General features: G+C 40.8%; 2 protein-coding genes across 11 annotated transcripts in view; one reads left to right on the plus strand and one right to left on the minus strand.

The window, feature by feature from the left end:
• The window catches only part of LOC111253679 (uncharacterized), a 57,162-nt gene extending 52,237 nt beyond the window's left edge, over positions 1–4,925 (plus strand). For 3 of the 5 annotated variants that reach the window (XM_022813447.2, XM_086976157.1, XM_086976156.1), the window contains exons 4-9: positions 1,334–1,535; positions 1,744–1,972; positions 2,292–2,456; positions 2,743–2,942; positions 3,155–3,312; positions 3,737–4,925. In XM_022813447.2, coding sequence (XP_022669182.1) covers positions 1,334–1,535; positions 1,744–1,972; positions 2,292–2,456; positions 2,743–2,942; positions 3,155–3,312; positions 3,737–3,850 — 1,068 coding nt within the window. In that variant the 3' untranslated portion in view covers positions 3,851–4,925. Of the gene's footprint in view, positions 1–1,333; positions 1,536–1,743; positions 2,100–2,291; positions 2,457–2,742; positions 2,943–3,154; positions 3,313–3,736 lie in introns of those variants that run through there. The other 2 variants (XM_086976158.1, XR_015317977.1) reach the window with 2 other exon arrangements.
• Positions 4,926–5,270: 345 nt separating this feature from the next.
• Positions 5,271–17,029, minus strand: part of LOC111253680 (uncharacterized) — a 53,239-nt gene continuing 41,480 nt past the window's right edge. Inside the window, exons 1-7 of one of the 6 annotated variants that reach the window (XM_086976174.1) lie at positions 10,385–10,704; positions 8,991–9,139; positions 7,910–8,185; positions 7,480–7,716; positions 6,718–6,947; positions 6,295–6,506; positions 5,271–5,685 (exon numbers count right to left, since the gene is read on the minus strand). In XM_086976174.1, coding sequence (XP_086832300.1) covers positions 5,376–5,685; positions 6,295–6,506; positions 6,718–6,947; positions 7,480–7,716; positions 7,910–7,985 — 1,065 coding nt within the window. In that variant the 5' untranslated portion in view covers positions 7,986–8,185; positions 8,991–9,139; positions 10,385–10,704 and the 3' untranslated portion in view covers positions 5,271–5,375. Of the gene's footprint in view, positions 5,686–6,294; positions 6,507–6,717; positions 6,948–7,479; positions 7,717–7,909; positions 8,186–8,990; positions 9,140–9,959; positions 10,706–10,728; positions 13,308–17,029 lie in introns of those variants that run through there. The other 5 variants (XM_086976172.1, XM_086976175.1, XM_086976170.1 and 2 more) reach the window with 5 other exon arrangements.

Here is a 17,029-nt window from a genome sequence, read left to right on the forward strand (position 1 = left end):
GATTCTATGCATTTATTACTTGAAAAACGCGATTGAATGGTTTTTAATTGTTTTTTTTTTTTCTCAAGACACGCACACGCAGATAATCTAAGTCTAGTTATACATGCAAACAATGTCTGAATTAAGCAACCGCAACATAATTGCAGTCTAGATAGAAACAACTACTCAAGGCTACCTTCTCTTAAGATATCTCGGTAGAAATACCCTTCTTACACAGTAAAATGGATTCAACGGTGTCTGCCCTATTGTCAATAACGAGAGGCAATCGATATTTTTTTCATTCGTTGAACCTTTATAATAATTCTATATAACTTGTACTACTAAAATACTTTATAACATTTTATAAAATAGTAAAACTTCTATTACTACAAACTTTTACAACGAATTGGTTAGGTTATGTGTAGGAAATGGCCAGACTATAACCAGTAGCAAGTTTTCAACTTTTTCTGTTGATTCTTTTTGTCGAAGACTCTCAGACGAAGTCACGAACATGTATAAGAATAAAATACCATGAGTTCGCCTGAAAAGATTCTCTTTCAATACAATATACTCTTATTATTTATTCAAATGTTTAGTTTTCATTATCAGTTGAAGTGTAAAGAAGAACGGCTTAGAGAATTCCTTCAGATGACACAGCATGATTGACACCGTGCTACATGTTCTGATACCGTGGGCAAACTGCCCACGGTATCAGAACATGTAGCACGGTGTAAGCCCAGAAAAAGTTTACTGGATAGAGGTAACTTTCCGATCATATCATTTACAGTCACGTTGCAATAATGCTATTGGCAACATGGCAGAACCGAATAATAATCAAGTCCAGTTACAAATCTATCGAAATTCGTTACCTTTACGGAGTTTCGTTGAGAACTGCTAGGCGAAATGGGCCAAGTGCAATGTGCGCCCACTTAACAATGAAAAAGCTGGCGTTCTGCCTCTTAACGAACTCACCGTGACGGTAGCTGCATCACCGATAGCGTTAGACATACTGGTAACGGCGAACGAAAAGGCTAACTGCTATCCGTATTGAAACAGCGGTCGTTCCGCTTCATGCCGATGTATTCGTTCTCGACCCAGGTGCTCAAAAAAATACCGGCTCCTTTTTCTATTGAAGATTCAAAGTGTTTCACTGAAGGTCAGCAAATAATTTAGAAATGCTAACAAAACGCAAAGCCACTACTTAGTGTTGAAACTCTTAATTTTACAATTACATTTATTATTATTATTATTATAACTCATTAGGTTAGTACTGAAATATATAAAGAGAAAACTAATTAATAATTATAGATATTCTGATAATAAGAATAATTTCGTTTTGATTGGTTCATTCCAGCTGCGGAGCTTATTCAGCAAATCATCATTTGCCCGAGTATTTATGGACTCTCGCGTAAACCGTTTTAAGGGTTCAGGTTCGAAGGTTCTTGTGAATGCCACAGTCGAATTTGAAGAGAACGATATCACGAGAGTAGCTTCGGTGAAGCGAGTTGTTCAACATGAAATAGTCAATCTTATATCACGAGGGAAAAGTAATTTAGGTTTGTCTACCTTTCTGCATTGAGTCTCAAAGGCGAGAATGTCAGACATATTAGAGGAAGGCTCATAAGCTGATGAAAGCTTTTCCGTAGAGTTAAACAGATTTAAACACAATATGTTCCGCTTTCATTGAATTATTCAATCTCTATTGATATTCTTTTTATCCGCTCACCATTATTATTATTGTCACTATTTTTTTGCTATTACCAGGTGATTCGCGTCTGCTCGTAGAGCCCTTACTTAATTCAGCGCTGACGGTTGAGGACGTCAACGAATGTCGAGACAAAGAGCTGCATGATTGTTCCCCGAATGCTAACTGTGAGAATACGTTTGGCGCGTTCAAGTGCGTTTGCAAGCCCGGCTACACCGATAAAAACCCCGCAACAAGGAGAACTGGGCGAACCTGCACCGGATGTGGGCCGGACTACTGCAATAACAGGTGATGATCCTGGTGGAAGCCTATCTGTGGATAAGATCGATGTATTGCCTATCGTATTCACATCGCTAAAACGAATTTTCGATGACAATTTATGGGCGTCCAACCATCGTAAACTAACATAACACCGGTATGTTTCATGCTGATCACAACATGTACAAATGTTGTATGATACATGTTGCCTGACGTAAAGCTAAATGGCATCCAATACTGGGCATAAAACTTTGGTTTGACAGATTTGGGCATTAAATCGATTCGACTACAAAACACTGCTCGTACCAGGTGCAAGTCTACATTCGTTGACAATTGTTTGCCGTTGCAGAGGTGAATGCTCAATCGTCAACGGAGAACGTAGTTGCTCCTGTAAGGGCAAATTTATAGGACCACGCTGTGATGTCGACGGAGAGGTTTTAGCTGTCGCTCTCGGAGCTTCGGTCACTGCCGTGATCATCATCATTCTCACCCTTGTTTGCCTTTGTCTCTGGAAGTAGGTTTACGTGAGGCATTTTTTTCTTTCTTAGATTTTGCAATCTATAGCATTTAACCAATGTACCGGGTCTATACATTACATAGAACGCTAAACGAAAGCTATGCATCCGCTGACACACATCTTTGCTAGAGTGGAACACTCTCAAATAGGACACAATTGCAAGCCTACATAACAACACATCAATAATCATCATTCTGACGGTCGACCCCTTATGCTTCATATAGCTTATACGAAGCATATAATCATTTTCGCATTATTCATATTTGTGTTGATGGATTCACAGCCGCCGTTGGAAACGCGAGCAGGCCAAGGCTGAAGTGATGTCTGTGGCAAGTATGGCCGGATATTTGAATAAGACAGGTTCTGTAGGCTATCGTATGGCCTCAGGTTCCGCCAGTATACACCAATCTCAGGATGAACGTTTTCGTTGGTCTGCCCATCTGGACAATTTGCCTAATATCTACGTACAGCCGGACTCGTCACGTACGTATTCAGAATTTTGCGTTGCTATTGCTCTTATTCATTGTATTAATGCTATTCTTTACTGTAAGACATATATATATATATATATACAAAGAAGGGACGTGTCAACGTTTTTCTCTGAAGGCCTTGACAATTGAAAGACAGATAGTGAGGCGAAATGTATGATGAGTACTATATTTTAATTGTTTCGTCATTACCTATGGTCGCAATAGCTCTTCATTCTATGCCTCGGGCGCAATCAATTTACGCTACGCAACGACATATGCGGGCCCATTCGCCGGGGGTTGAGCTTGAAAATCCCTATGGACCATTACCAGGCATACCACAACGGCCCAAGTCTAGAAGCGCTATGACACATTTTGGGCCTGCAGTAAGTATAATAATTTATCAGTGTATAGTTGATGTGATAGCAATAATATATGCAAAAGCAACATGTCTACTGACCCATGTCAAATGTGTCTTTTTCGAACTTCCATAGTATGGCACAATTGTCACCCTAACAATTGTTGTCTGACGAATTTCGAAAATAGGTAGAAATACTGCTATCTTTGTAGTCTACTCTCAGACACTTCTATTTTATGTAGTTTGTATACATCGCTGTTATTGTTCACACACGCGATCCTAGTAAACTCGTAAATTCTGCAGCTATGGTAAATGCAATTAGCGAGAGCTTAAATTTAAGCTGGATTAGTTTATCTTTTCTATGCTTCCTTGATCACCTACTGTATGCTACATTATATAGGTTTGAGACAGGTATATTTTCTAGCTCTAACCAGGCGATATGACTGTTGCAGTCTCTTGCGAGCCCCTATGAGTTTGACCCAAATAAGCAGCCGTCACTTTTCGGCTCGTACCGCACCCCCGGCACGACCAGAAGTATGAGACCTGTCTTTAACGCACACTGGTAAGGAGAAACCTGAACACATGTAGGCCAACCGGAAACCGACCTTCGATCGGCAAAGCTGATCGCTGAACCTGAATTGTACCTGAGGAATTTATCGAAGAAGCGAGAGCCACTCCGATCGGACGAGTTGACACCGTGACAGATTATGTTTCCTGAATAATATCATATGTCGAAGATACACTTGCTAATCCTACCGTGCCAGTTATTCCAGAGTTCACAGTGAACGGGGAAATGGTTAGATACATATATATATATATACATATGTATATATATTCTTTATCACAGACTATGTCGCTCTCTATCGAGCCACGGTAAAATTTTCTCTGTGTTTAGCGTGGCTGTAAAGAATCGTGTACGGGTATGAATAACAACTGGCATGACTCAAAGATAGGCTAAGGGAAAACGGTCCTGTTATGTAAGAAGGTTATGTAGGAATGAGCTATTTATTCAATTGGATTTGAATAGATGTGCCGACGAAGTGAGCTTGTACCCTCCGCATGCGACCGAACGAGGAAACAATAGTTATGTGCAAAAATGTTCCATATCCATTGCCTTAATGATCAACTAGAAACGACTTGAACGACCGATCTGACTGATTCGTTTGGCTTATTGCAATGGCGCAAACGTGTACTATTCGATCTCGTTGAATTCACAAACAAGACGTCTATGAGAACGTGTTTGATTTCGTGCGGTGGCCATTTAGCAAGAGCAACATAGAGATAGCGCACTACCGCTGTTCCTGAATGGAATGGTTCAAAAGTAAGTTGACAGATTGAAAGCTAAGTGGATTGTGTGCGTCCAGTACAGGTGACGGGTGGCGAACGACGTTATCAAAGAGATATCCTTCGAATGCAGTCTTTCGAAAACTACTCAAAATTTCAACAACGAATACACACACATACGATGTTACAAAATACTGTTTCTAGTTGAAAAGACAATAAATGATTTATCAATATAAGCATGCAGACGAAACTACACGTCGACAAAGCCGTGCAACACCCAAATGTTATTGTGTATATGTAAATAGAAAGTAATGACAAACTAGAATAAAGTTGATAGCAATAAGTGAGCGGACTTGACATGCGTGTCGTTTTTTTGGAACGGAACGCTTGAATTTTTTTGAAAATAACCTCCTTCAACATCAATCCCACCACCGTTGTTTCTGTCCGGTGTCTAAACTTCAACAGGCGTTTGAAAAGCAACGTCTTTGGACAAGACGTTGCCATTCAAACAACAGTGGCTCGACAGGATTCGAAGCACACACCCTTCGCCTAACCCAACAAGAACAACTTCTGCCGCTCTAGCCACAGGCAGATATAAGCTCTAAGCTGTATATATGACATTAGACAATATCTGTAGTAAGTTCAATTGACTAGCGTACGTTATTAGTTAGAAAGTGACTCTGGAAAGCAATACGCCACTGCTGTATCAGACGCACTCAACGTTGTTTATTCATCCTTTGCAACTCCAAGGCCACCCGCGGCATTCACTTGACCGCCGTTAATATCGCCAAAAAATATTATTAATGATCAGATTTGCACTAGGGTCAGTTGTTCAATCGGTGTGGTCGAAGAGGAAAGGACGTTATTTACATTTGGCGTTGACGTCTCGTGATGCTGCGCTTGTTGCTGCTGTTGCTGATTATACAGCGCCTCGTGCTGTTCCAATCGTTGATTTAGTAATTCATTCTCGTCGTTATCATCGCCGTTCTGCTCAAGATCTGCTTCTAGGTCACGCCCTCCACTGAGATTCGAGAGGGAACTGGTCGAACTCAACGGGCTCACCGTACGCGTGCCCTCAGATATCGCGCGACCTATGGGTAACCACGGCAGTGTCGCCCTGATCGATATGAAGACGTAGGAAAATAGAGTGCAATCATGTATTATTAATACAATATTTGTGGGCTTCATCGGAAGTATAGGCGTATTGTAGAGTTATACTAATTTAATTTGTCGAGAGACTAGGCCGTTAGGCTTACTCTATGCACCAGTTAACAGTCAAAATTTCTAAGATATGTAGCACTGCCTTGCTGTTTTCCTCGAATAATACGGGCATACTGTATTTACTTTAAGGTGGAAGTAGCGAACTTGTGAGTGGATATCGTGCCGCTATTGACGGAATGCGCTTCGTTCCTCATATGCGGATAGGGGGCGTTTGTGCACACAAGAAATAGCTGCTAAAGGTAATATTTACACTGTACGAGACGTAAACTTCTAGTTTGCGGATCTCCCTGAATCTTCGATCTTAGTAATATTATAAGCGGCGTCATTACGTATATGTATACATACATACACAAGTAAGCGACTCGACATGTCTATGTGCAAAAAACAAAAAAAAGAGCCTAGTCGAGCTATATTTTGCTTTACTCATATAAACCAAATAACAATAGGGTCAGGTTTCTCATTAACGGTAAGGTTTTAATTAAATGAAGGCAAATAATTGGCTCACTTGTCAAGTTGGTCGATATTTTCATAAGGAATGAGGGTACCAGCTTCAATTGTTCTAGGTAATTCAGCCTGTACTAACCGAAGCAGCTCCCGAAATTCTTCCACAAAAAACGCGAAGAAGATGACATCAATGGCGTAACTGAGAAGATATCCGTCGTACGCGAAGAGTAGCACATTTACGTGGTTATGATGCCAGGAGTAATCTGCCAGGAGCTAATTACGAAAAGCTCTATTAACGTAGGCGAATATATACTTAAATTCCCTTTCATTATGGCGACTGTATAAGAAGCAACTTGTTCATAGCTTACTGAAGGAGAGTTAAGTTAGGCTGTTTTTTTCGAAAGAGCGTTTTCTCTTCTGATACATCCATTTACGTTAAGCAGAGGCCGATATTCTTCTATGCGAAATACGCCATTGAACCTACACATAGAGGAAGGGCCCAGAAAGTCCATTTGGCAGCGTAATATGTCGAGAGTCTATTGGCTCTCCAAAGGGTGCGCAATGCCGATGCAAAGCTGGTCGTTCTTCGCAGCCATCTTATATGGAGAACCAAAGGTGTCAACAACCAGACCGATGTGAGTATATCCACAAAGACGAAACGGTATCCATAAAGATGCTCCATTCCGTCATCAAAACACATTCCAGCATGACTTCCTGTGACAAATAGATTACAGTTATAAACCACGCCATGATTGTAAATAAACAAGATTAAAGGGTATGAATGGTAATCCTAGTTCTGTCGCAGACACTCTTAACCTCGTAGGGAGATTAATAAGTATTTCGGCTTTTACAGTATCAGGTTTAGGTATCGCTTCAAATAACTGCTCCGGCCAATCCGGCCAGCAACGAAGTGTATCGACGCTCGGATTCGCACTTCGTTTGTGAAGACTAGCCCTGTCACTCGAAAAATGCTCGTTGGACATCACGGTTGCAAAACATTGTTACGCAACCGTGATAATGGTCAACAACAGATGACACATTTGTTGGTAATACGAAACAAATACCAGTTAACATAGTACAGTTATGTAATAATCATATTAGTTGAATCAGCTGTATATGAAGCCTAAGCTTAAAGATGTCTACGTTCACCTGCATCAGTTTAACAGTTAAGCTTAATATTAGATATCAAGATCTATGTCAACATATTCAACCTTGACTATGGTCTTTTCGTAAAGAGGCCACGTACCGGTGTACCAGCAGACAGGAAGAGCTATTATCAAAGCTAAGCACCAGACCCATTCGCAAAGGCGATCAAATCGTTTACGGAAGAACCGCGTCCATCTGGACGAGCCGTGTAGCGCGCAGAGATATTGAAGAGATGCAAACAACCCAGCCAAGAAGAAATGAACTATGGCTGAACTGAATTCGAGATGCACTGACGCATGGCATAGAGGACCTTGCAACGCCGATAAGATGTACCGACCTGTGCAGCATAATATTAAAAATAAAATCAATAGTGAGGAGAAACTATACTCTGATCGTATATCAGAACGTTTATCATATAAAGCCGTCTCGGTGCCTCTTTCTTTTATAGAAATTTTACCCGACCATTTAAAGGAATGTTCCTTTATAAGAACAAACGTTTTTTTTCCCTTTTTTTCCGTTTAGTAACAGACCTATGAAATAATGAATGTCGATGAAGAGATGCTGGAAGAGAAACGTTAGCGCAGTGGCCACTGCGGTGTGACGCATGAACACGAGAACGGGCGATCTCGTGACATCTGGGTTATTATCTGCCGGAAGCGTTGATGACGTGGGCCGACCTCTAGTGCGCAACACCAGAAGTGAGACGATGCTGAGTGCAAGGCCGGCGATACACACGACACGGTGGAGGTCGGGCAGGATCAGGAAATCGAACGATGGCGAAAGACCCGTTGGTTTCCCTGACGACCCTACAAGGAAATTACTTGTTTCAATAGGTCAGCACTCATACAAACTCCGTTTTGCATGGCACGCATGGATTTTCCAATAGATTTGATGAACTTTTTCTAGACAAACAGGTTTGAATAGTTTCAACCTAGTTCGAAGAACGAAACGTGAAATGTCAACGTGGCACGGATATCTCGAAGTTGTCGTTATGCGCGCTGGGTTTGCGGTTAGGTGAAAAGTATTATGCCACACACTTCACCGTACTGTATAGTGGATGAAGATGTTGACTGTTCTAAATCGCTTATACGAAAGGCTAACTCATCATTAACGTATATTTTGACCCTAAAAACGAGATACACTTTGCCCTCTGTTGATTCAACCAAGCTAAAAAAAAAAACACAAAACAGCGAGTGTTCCGGTAATTTTTCTTTCATCTCTAATGCACTTAAAAGGCAGACGAAAATCAATTTATTTTCATAACAGTATTGTCAAAAAGATAACCTATTACACCAGGAACGGGTAAGACAGAAAAAGATGCTTCAACAAACGAACTTCGTGTGGTCATCAAATGCATTATTTAGTAAAAAAAACCTAATTACAATTCGGCCTTTCGCATATTATTATACAAAAAAAGTATGTGTGTTATTATTATGATACTTTATTACTATACTATAGCATCTAAATTTTATATATTATATATAATATTTACGAGCAAATCTAGCGAGCGAAACCATATCCCAACGTTATTTTTAGTGCCATCATTAGTATATTCACAAATTTCCTGTCCAGTCAACTCCCCTCAAAATTGAAGTAAAGTACCCTTCATACAGTGTTTCAAGCCTTTGTTCAGGTTTCTGTCCTTCTTTTAGCGTGGGTCGGAAGAGATGGAGAGGGATCGTGTGGTATAGATGAAACTCGAACTTTATTATAGGTTTTGTGTTGATTATTTGTGAATTGTCAGCAACATTTATTTTGTCCTGAATGGTTGGAAGAAACGAAATATATAATGCCATTACTAAAAATCAATTAAAGCTTCTTTAATTTTCAAAAAATTGAAAAATAAGCCTCTGCTGAAAAATACAATTTTTTAAAAGCAATAATCGCTAACAGTGCTCACCCTTCTATTATAGAATAGCGTGATGAAAAAGTGATGGCAAAAACGTCTGCGTCTATCTTCGCTTTATACAAAATTGGTTTCTAAAAATACTAAGCTTAACACGATATGGTGGAAGAAAGTTTGGACGAGAAAAGGTTTCTTTGCCTAGGTTGCCTGAACGAACATTTATGATTCTATTATGAATGTTAGGCCACAAATCTTCTATACGGTATGAAGAATACTATCCAACACGTTATCGTAAATTTAATGATGTGTTCAGTTGACAACCTTTACCACAACCAAATGATGGTAAAAAAAATGGTATAAGGTTTTAATAGGCCAGCTCGTGAACCATTTATAAAATTATTAAATATTCATTCAGAAGCTGAATTATAGATAAACCATCAACAATTGTATTGAATAGATGAATTTAAGAGTAAGTAAACATTTGTTAAGTTATTTAGTTATAGAAGTTTTATTTTAGAAAATATTTTTAATAGCATAAGAAAAGTTCCTAAAATAAGAAGCTGAGTGGGTCCTTTCCGATAGTGACATACATTTTGGTGCGGTTCGCTCAATGTTAGTCCAGATGGAAATCGTCTTTTTGCAATATACATAAACCATAATTAAATTTACGACGAGTTTAAATTGCAGATGTCGTAATGGTGTACTATCTACTTGCAGTTTCAATTTATCCTCACCTTGTCAACTGCTTGTAAACTCCATTTGCTTCGAAAAACACTTACGGTTACTTTGCTTGCTTGTTACCACTAAAATACCAAACGAGCTGGTTTCTAGCATTAAAGGGATTCCATCACGTTAGAATTAAATGATTTTCGGCTCACTGATAGACAAATCAAAGATTCTCATTGGTCTCTCACTCATCATCGTATACCTGACTAGTAGCACAATAGCGACATATAACGCAATATCCGTTATCACCTCGGAGGCTTACACCTCCGTTGCGACCTACAACACTTGACGGAAACACGGGGGGTAATGTTTACAGATTCAGTCGGCCGGGGGTATGCACCGCCTACCTTGTTTATCTATCATGCATCACTGTGTCACCGTCCAATGACACCTAGTTAACACAGGTATGACTTTCTTATCGCTGGCTCAGTACCTTGGCTCGAGCGTGCCTCACTCATGTTTCGTCGGAGCTGCTTAAGCCGCCTGCAAGCATGGCGCACTCTGACGGTCTTCTCACTGATGTCTATTGAGCGACAGTGGTTGAGCAATGGATGTTGTATTGACGCTGTCAGCGAGCTCGATGTGCTGTTTCTTGAATTCGACGCTTAACGGCATCCTTAGCGCCGCGAGGCTAAGACGGTTAGGAGAACCCGATTATTCTGAGACGCTACGAGTCTGCTCGTGTTAGTGCCTTAACGACTCAATGGGCAGCTTCAGGCGAGTGGCTGGGCGGATGCTCAAAGCGAACCTTTCCTAGCTACAATAATATATATATACCTGCTATGTTCCTCGTTCAGTGGCCGCTGCTTTTTCGAGCCTTCGTCGTCGTCTTGTTGTTTGCTGACGTTGTCGGGCTGATTCAATCCCGGTGAACGAGTGCCTCTCTGACTGGCTACCACAAAAACCGCTTGCGATCTACTTCTTCCCTTCTCTAACCCTGGCCGTTGCATCGATTCAGCCGCTGTTCCTGACTACGCATTCTAATGCACGGCACGCTGGCGTGCTCGCCTACCCGTCGGTCATCAGCTTGACTCCAGCAGATGAATCCGTCAATAAAGGCATCCATTGTATACCATACTTCACTAAACCTGCCTCGATTTAGTTCTGGTGCCCATACAGATGTATACTCTTTTCTATGCTGGAGGTGCACTGTCAGAACAATAGATTTGTGTTGCCATTAGGCTATTACAACAGTTGTACATCTTGTACAGGATCATCGTCTAAAGACAATGCTTTCGGTGCTTACCGCTGGTCGGCTTGATTCAACGTGGATCAGCCGGTCAGTCGCCATTTCTTGGTAGATAGAGTACAGCCATTGTCATCATCACGAGCATCATCACTAGCGCTCTTATTATTGACGTTGTCATCACGGCCAACACTGGCGCCCGAGGCGAATCTACTCGTTTGGAGGTAATTATCACGAAGCAGGAGGGATACGAAGAAAAAGGATAGAACAGCAAACGCCAAAAGTGCTGCCCCGAGACAGAGTGTTCCACTGTGTGTATGGCTTCTGAGACCCTCAGCAAGGAAAAGTGTTGGAGATGCCAATAGCTATCAAATACGGGGCTCTTAAAACACACAAAGACACGCATGTACACACAGAATTGTCCCCCTAAAGCTGTGCGTTGATACCTGCAGCGACCATGTGTGGTCCCCGAATTATATCGATCATGGAAATGACAGGAGAGTCGTTTCTGTACCCGGAAAGGCGCCTCGAGATATGTACTTTCCCGCTTGTCAATTAACTGAGCTGGCTGTTATCCCAATTAGTAACCCACCCGGGTGCAGTAAATGGGTCGCAAAGGCATAAGTAGCCGCTAGGATAAGCGTGAATTACAGAGTATGGCAACGCACGTGTTATCGTTTATAAGTTAACAGATTATCGATTCGAAAATGCTAACAAGAGAGAGTGAAGTACCTATAGTTCATGGCGTTTGCACTCGGGCAAATACGTACTAACAGCGTCACAAATAGTCTTCATTGTTTATCGGTTATACAATCATACGGGATATAATCTGAAATCACTACAGAACACAACATGTTTCCATGGTTCAATACAGAAATTCACATACTGGCTCCGTCATACCCTGTTTGACCCAACCCATATTCGTGTCCATGTCCCTAAATCAAATGAGGGGCAAGAACTTCGAACTGAATGATTTTTGTTGAAGTCTCTCTAATGGGGCGTGTGTTTTCTTTTGCTTGCAGTCTTGATTTAGTAATCAATTTCAACGGATTTTAGAGCACGATAGGTAATTCACCTACTGAATGCGAAGTCTCGTAGGTCGAGCTCAATCTTTTCTCTGGACAATGTAACACGCTTCGACACTTTGGAAAAAAATGTATCATTATTGAAAAGATACGTGCATGGATGCAGCGAGCACGCGCCTATCAAAGGTAGCACCGCCATCATTTTATATAACCTACTTTGTCGGGAGTTGAATGTACCCACGTAGCACTTGCTGCAGTATATTTATGCTGCGATAGTAACAGCTCAGATCCTGAACGTGCAACAGCTCGCAAAACAGACGTGTACAAAGAGCGTAATTTTTCTGACGTCGATGTGTTAGGTCTCTAAAGAGAGAGTGACAACGATACGTTGATGTTTTTTTGCGTGTATGCTGCTAGGAACATGGCGTTTTTCAACATAAAAATGGAATACAAAAAAATATTGGCTTTAAAAGCGGTTAAATTTAGTAACATATCAAATCATTTAACATTTGGTGTCGAAGCCTAAGGTAAAGATATAATAAAAGATATAAACCCATGAAAATTATTTATTTAAAGTACGAATGTAACATATCGAGCAAATATGTTTGCCCAGCACTCAGGTTATTATTACTCAGATTATTCTGATCAACAAGTAAGCCAACGTACGTGGGCCTTGTACAGCTACCTGTGATAGTATAAACAAGAGATAATGTACACCTTAAAGGGCAAAAGGGTTGAGTCACTTGAGAATATTCCAATTCATTTTAAAAGACTATAGACAGAATCTATAAACAAACAATAGGTTCGATTCCGTATGCATATTTGCGCTCTTCTATATTTCCTCGTATCGATTCCACGCGAAGGGACCTTATCGCAAGAATATAGACTGGATGTCAAAGCAAAAAGGATATATATAATACAAATATCGGTCAGATACTTCAACACGTTGGCTTCGCTCAAACAGTTCCATTTTGATTTTTTTTTTGGATTTTTTTTTATTTGAACGTTTGATGAATTATATAATGAAGAAATTAAATGTGGCTAGCCGGGCTTCACTAGTAAAACGCGTAAACAAAGGCGCTCTTTCTACACAATGAAAAGCTTCGTTCTTTTTGCATATGATTTATACATTATCTTATCTCATATCGAAAGTAGATACTTTGTAATATATCATAAATAAATTAACAGTATACACTATTGAATGCACATACTTTTTGAAGAGGTCGCGTCAACTTGCGCGGCGGCTTGACCGGCTAAACTAGAGGTTCAGGCCAATTCAAACCTCTCCGATAACACGTACTATACGACATCTATGACTGAATAAAAGGCAAGCATCAAACTGCCTGCAAATAGCTTCCGGCGTACCTCCAGATGGTATCCAATGTATTTCAGATATTTTACAGTAAATCTAAATATCACCTACTCAGAAAAAAAGTCGGAAAATTTATCTCCTGCTTTATATGGCTTCTTGATCATGCGTGTACTTTTGATACATCAAAGGCTACGAGAGAGGTCCTATCTAAAATGAATAAACGAATTTTGGTGGCAGTTCTAATTTGGAAATATCATCTATTCGTTAAACATAAAGATAGGCGCCCAGTAAATACTAAATATATTTTCTGAGTTGATCTGATCAAAATGATATTTATCTAGCCAATAAACGTGCAGCTTCCAAAATGCAAATTAACTCCACTCGAGAAATGTTGGCCTGTTCACAATGGTCGGACTCGGACGTAACTTACATACAGATAATTGATTTCATATACTATATCCAGTACATAGGTGGCACTTTGTTTACAGGCATCGTAGTTCTGCTAAGATTGTAGAAACAGAGTGAGACTTAAGTAGATGTGGTGGTATTTTCTATACCTTCATATAAACAACCTAGGTCAATAAATAAACGTTTGTAATTTTTTGTACACTCCAACAATATTTTTGACATTTAAATAGAACATCTATGCTTGATTCGAGGACAATTATAAGGTGTATATTGGCGAAATTGGAAACTGGTTAAAAAATGCCCCCTGGGCATCATCGACATTTCATTCCGAATCAAAGCATGCTTGAGAGACTGTTTCAGAGTTCGGACAATCTTTAGTGGTGGTTTTCAACGCCGCTATAAACACACACACGCGTCAATTCGTTGTACGCGTCAAAGAATAGAGATAACAAAGTTTCTATTTTCTGCTTGAGGAATATTGAGACACAGACCGAAGAGCATCCAGCATTCCACAGATATCATCCAGCATTTATGCTGATGCTATCGCAGAACACACCAAATGAGAGTCCGGAGCAGCATATAAAAGGCCGACAGAAAAAATGCTTGAAAAGGCTTCAAAACAGCCCACGAAGTTCAAGTTCAAAGGCCACCTCAGCATGCTTTCAGGCACCACGAAATTCCGTCGTCGAATTTAGGGAATACATTGATACAATCTACCCAGCGGTCGAAACGTTGCTTCTGTCAGGTTGTCATAATCAGCTGCCGCAGCAAAGTCAACGGTGTTTACGCCACCTCGTCAACAAATTTTTGCGTTTACTACACGTATTGAGGAGGCCCAACGAGCGAGTATGCGCCCGTCTCAGAGATCCACTGAGGCTGAACCGTTTTCACACGTTGGTGAATAGTTTTGTTAATGGATTCGAGGTTAGGGTTCCACCTTACGAGAGCGGATTTGCAATTGAATTCGAATCGGGAAACAGGTTAGAGTTGTGTTATAATGGGGGCATTTATCGCATATCTTGGATGGGGGATGAAGGCCGTCCCGTAAAGGCTATCATTACTAGTAATACGTCCATAGGTGAAGTAATGACTTATTTGCCACTGAATAGAATTCAGTTTTCTTTGCGGAAATCACCAGAGCGAAACTGGATACTAGTGTCGCTGTATGATATTCACGGGGACTTTTTGCTCAATGTTTATCTCAAGTGGTGCGGGCCGGATGAACGAATAGACGATTGGAAAGATTGGCTAGGTAAGGCCGAAGGTGACCTAGGTTTATTACTGCGACCAAGGCGTTAGACTAGCGAAGAGGTGCTTGTTGAAGACGCAAAATCTGTTAATACATTCGAGTTCATATAGTAAAAGAAACACTGACTTATTAATAGAGGCACGCATCGAATTTATACTATTGTTCGGTAATCAAAATCCATGCAACTTCTGGATAACCAGAGTGTATTAATAAGGAAATTATGCACTCTTTCTGCTCGTTTTGCGAAATCATAGCCTCCCGCATTCGGTGAACTTTTTGTGCTGCTTTTGCTTGGTTGTATATAGACCTCATCCTGACTTCAACGACATCCAACGACGGATGGCAACTGGGTAGAAACAGTTCAAAATGTCAGTTTTGTAGTTCGCCAGTACATCATCCCCCTCGAAAACGATTGTGACAATTGAAATAAGTTGTGCTCGATCTGAGTTCTCTTACCTTGTCACACAAAAAACGTGAAGCAGAAATTTGCGATTGTTTGTAGGTTCCAAATGTAGTCGAAGGATTGGACTTAGTTCACCTGAGAAAGCTTGCGCACTTACGCAGAAGGTTTCTCGACAAAAAAATAAACATCTCATAATACATGAAACACATGTATTATGTGCAAGAAAGCGCGTGACGTTGTACATAACATGGCAGGCCAGCTATTATGAACGGCCCTAAGGCGTCTAGCATAGTATCTAATCCAGTATCTAATGAAGAAAAAAATATCGGTTTTTTTTAAACCGTAGCAGATAGACTTTACGGAGCGATACAGCCAAAAGGAGAACATGTGTCCAACCAAACTATGGCGCCCCGAGGCACCGCTCTAATGTCAAGGCCGAAAGTAAGCTAAGCTGATATCACTGTCCAACAATTATATAACTGAAGTGCGTATCACCATTCACTGCATTAAGCGTGTATTATAGAAAAAAATGAGAAAGGAAAACGCCGGTTATGTTTCCGTCAGTAAAATAAACTTTTTTCGGACAATAATTTTCGAAGGCTAAGCTTGCATGGCCTGGACGATGTCCTGAACAATAAAAAAAAGGCTGCCGTCCAAATAGTAGTTCACCAGGAAGCGCCATGTGTACTGTTTTGCTAATCAGATATCCATTAAGAATCCAATAGCTCTTCGTACCGCTCTACGGTGCTCACGTGCTGAAGAGCATAGCTGCTGAAAGCAACAGGAAAAGCCATTCGCACGTCGAGGCCAAAACAAGATCTTTGTCGCCCTTAGACCTTAACTGCAATGGCGGCCTTTTGCGGGCACTGCCAGTGATCTTTTTTGCACTTATTATTACGATTAGCTAGAATATGAAGAAATGATCAGGCAACCCATGGCGTTGCTGGTCGATCCTCATCCGACTCAAATAGATCGAACTGATTGTAGATCTGCCTGCTGCTTTCGCCATGCACGAAATCAGCGAAGTGAGTCGAAACAATTTTCGATACTACGACAGGAGTTTCTTTTACGTGGGCTTAATGAAAACGTCAGTTCTGCTAATTCTTGTTGCACTCTAAATGAAAGAAAGGAAACGACTTCCATTCGTTTAGCTGCGAATCTGACCAGACCTTTCGATGAGTTGGTACACTGCCCAAGGAATAAGTGGGATGAAGAACAAGTACCGAACCCAGTGTGATGATATGGGTCCGTTTTTATATATGCAGTGGTGAAGCTCGGACGAAGTTGACTCTACAAGATAGAACTATCGAAATCACTGTAAACAATCGCATGCTCGGAGATCGTATGTATTTCGCAACGTTACGGCCGTATGCCTCTTCCCGTCGGGCGAATGCTGTAAGCTAAAGGCCAGTATGATTGACGACGTGTTTTGCCCGGAAAAAAACAATTGGCTGAAGCATTATTGTAATGGTACGCTCAATCTGTCTGCCGATGG

Source organism: Varroa destructor, unplaced genomic scaffold, assembly GCF_002443255.2.
Source record: "Varroa destructor unplaced genomic scaffold, Vdes_3.0 BEIS01000007.1, whole genome shotgun sequence".
In the NCBI taxonomy this organism is placed as follows: Eukaryota; Metazoa; Arthropoda; class Arachnida; order Mesostigmata; family Varroidae; genus Varroa; species Varroa destructor.